This window comes from Morus notabilis, unplaced genomic scaffold, assembly GCF_000414095.1.
Source record: "Morus notabilis unplaced genomic scaffold, ASM41409v2 C11439579, whole genome shotgun sequence".
Classification (NCBI taxonomy): Eukaryota; Viridiplantae; Streptophyta; class Magnoliopsida; order Rosales; family Moraceae; genus Morus; species Morus notabilis.
Genome location: NW_010387359.1, coordinates 107 through 1,806, shown reverse-complemented (window position 1 = coordinate 1,806; position 1,700 = coordinate 107). Strand labels below are relative to the sequence as shown.

The 1,700-nt window shown below is 41.5% G+C and overlaps 1 protein-coding gene across 1 annotated transcript; it reads right to left on the bottom strand.

Moving 5' to 3' along the window:
• Window positions 1-60: 60 nt before the first annotated feature.
• LOC21383863 (probable beta-D-xylosidase 5) lies at window positions 61-1,406 on the bottom strand. Its single transcript, XM_010114882.2, has 2 exons — window positions 672-1,406; window positions 61-234 (listed from the first exon to the last, which is right to left on the bottom strand). Exons 1-2 carry the CDS (start codon window positions 1,377-1,379, stop codon window positions 61-63), a joined length of 882 nt encoding a protein of 293 aa, XP_010113184.1. The 5' UTR covers window positions 1,380-1,406.
• Window positions 1,407-1,700: the final 294 nt, after the last annotated feature.

Genomic DNA, 1,700 nt, shown 5'->3' with positions numbered 1-1,700 from the left:
TTTTTTTGGAGTAGCAGCTATAACTATAGGCTTAACATGTGTAAAGCTTTAAGGAAAAATTTACCCGTCCAGACCCCACTGGCCTCTGATCACCCCTTTGAGAAGGTCCGGGTCAGCACAGGTGGGAATCCCATTTACTCTGTTATATGAGCACATCACACTGCTGACGTGGCCCTTCTCCACACAGCTTTTGAATGGTGGCTGATACGTGTCCTCTAAATCCTGCTTTGTCACCTATAACACCAAATCCCCAACAACATTACGTATAATTATTCATGGTAATGCAATTATACAGTCATATTTCATCCTTTTCTTTTCTTTTAGTTGGTTAGGGAATTAGAGGATAATTTCAAATTCACAACTACCCCTATGAACTTTATAGACGCAATGACAGACCTAGGTGACAAAATTATGATATTATATGGAAAAATTAATATGATGTTGTTACTCGTTAGTGATGAATGAAAATGTTTTTTTTTTTTTTTTTTTTTTCTCTCTCTATGTCATAAGCACACCACTTTTGTTTGATAAGGTAAAGAATGAGATATATCACAACAAATGTGAGCTACATATATATTTACAATCAATACCAATATAAGACAACTCCAAAGAGATATTATATTGAGTGAGACACTATATTATATATTATAAAAAGCATACTAAATAATTACCTTGGCATCAAAATGAAACCGATCAACACCTTTCCAATTATCAACATCATAAGCGGTGTAGTGTTTGCAACAACTAGAAACCTTAAGCCTATCACCCTGATTACCACCACTACCTTCCTCATTACTCACTTCTTGGAGACCTTTCACATAATTCACTGCATACTTGGACACCACAAGAGGGTCCTCCCCCGGTGTCTCCTGCCCCCGGCCCCACCGGGGGTCGCGAAACACATTGACATTCGGGCTCCAATACGTCAACCCGGCGAGGCCCGCGTTGTACATGGCCCGAGCCTCAGTCGACACGGCCTGCCCCATCTTATACCACAATGACGCATTGAAAGCCGCCGCGGAGAGGATCACTGCGGGGAAACTAGTGGCACCGGGGACGGTGGCGTTGAACGTAGTCCCCGGTCCAACGTTCGAGACCCCGTGAAGGGCCTCGGACCACCACTCGTAGGAAGGCACACCGAGGCGGGAAATGCCCGCGCTTCCTGAGACTAATTGTTGGACTTTCTCTTGGAGAGTGAGGCGTGAAATTATGTCTTTGGCTCGGATGTCGTATGACAAGGAAGTGTCGCAAAATGGAAATTGGGATGCTTGGGGGAAACTTGTCACGTCGCATGCATGTTTTTGAGTGGCAATTGGAAGTATTTGAATTATAAGGAGAGAAAGAAATTGTGGAAAGAGATAAATTTGGTAGTTCTTCATGGGGTAGTGTAATTTTTGGTTGGCTTTTTTTTTGTTTGTGTGTGTGTGTGTGTTTTGGTTTAAGGATTGTACCATTTTGGTGGTAATATTTATAGTGGAAGATTGGACTAAACTGGACTTGAGATCTTCGTTATCTTTTGAGATTGGAAAAGGGTAGTTGCTTGCAGATTCAGGAAGAAAATTGTTTATGTGTTGTTGTAGAGTGTGGAATGATATTACAATGCTTAGCAAAAACAAAAGCTTCTTTTGCTCTTAGTGGTGTGCTAATGCCTAATAATGTGCAACGACCGACAAAACAATCATCTTTCACCATGTAAAAGT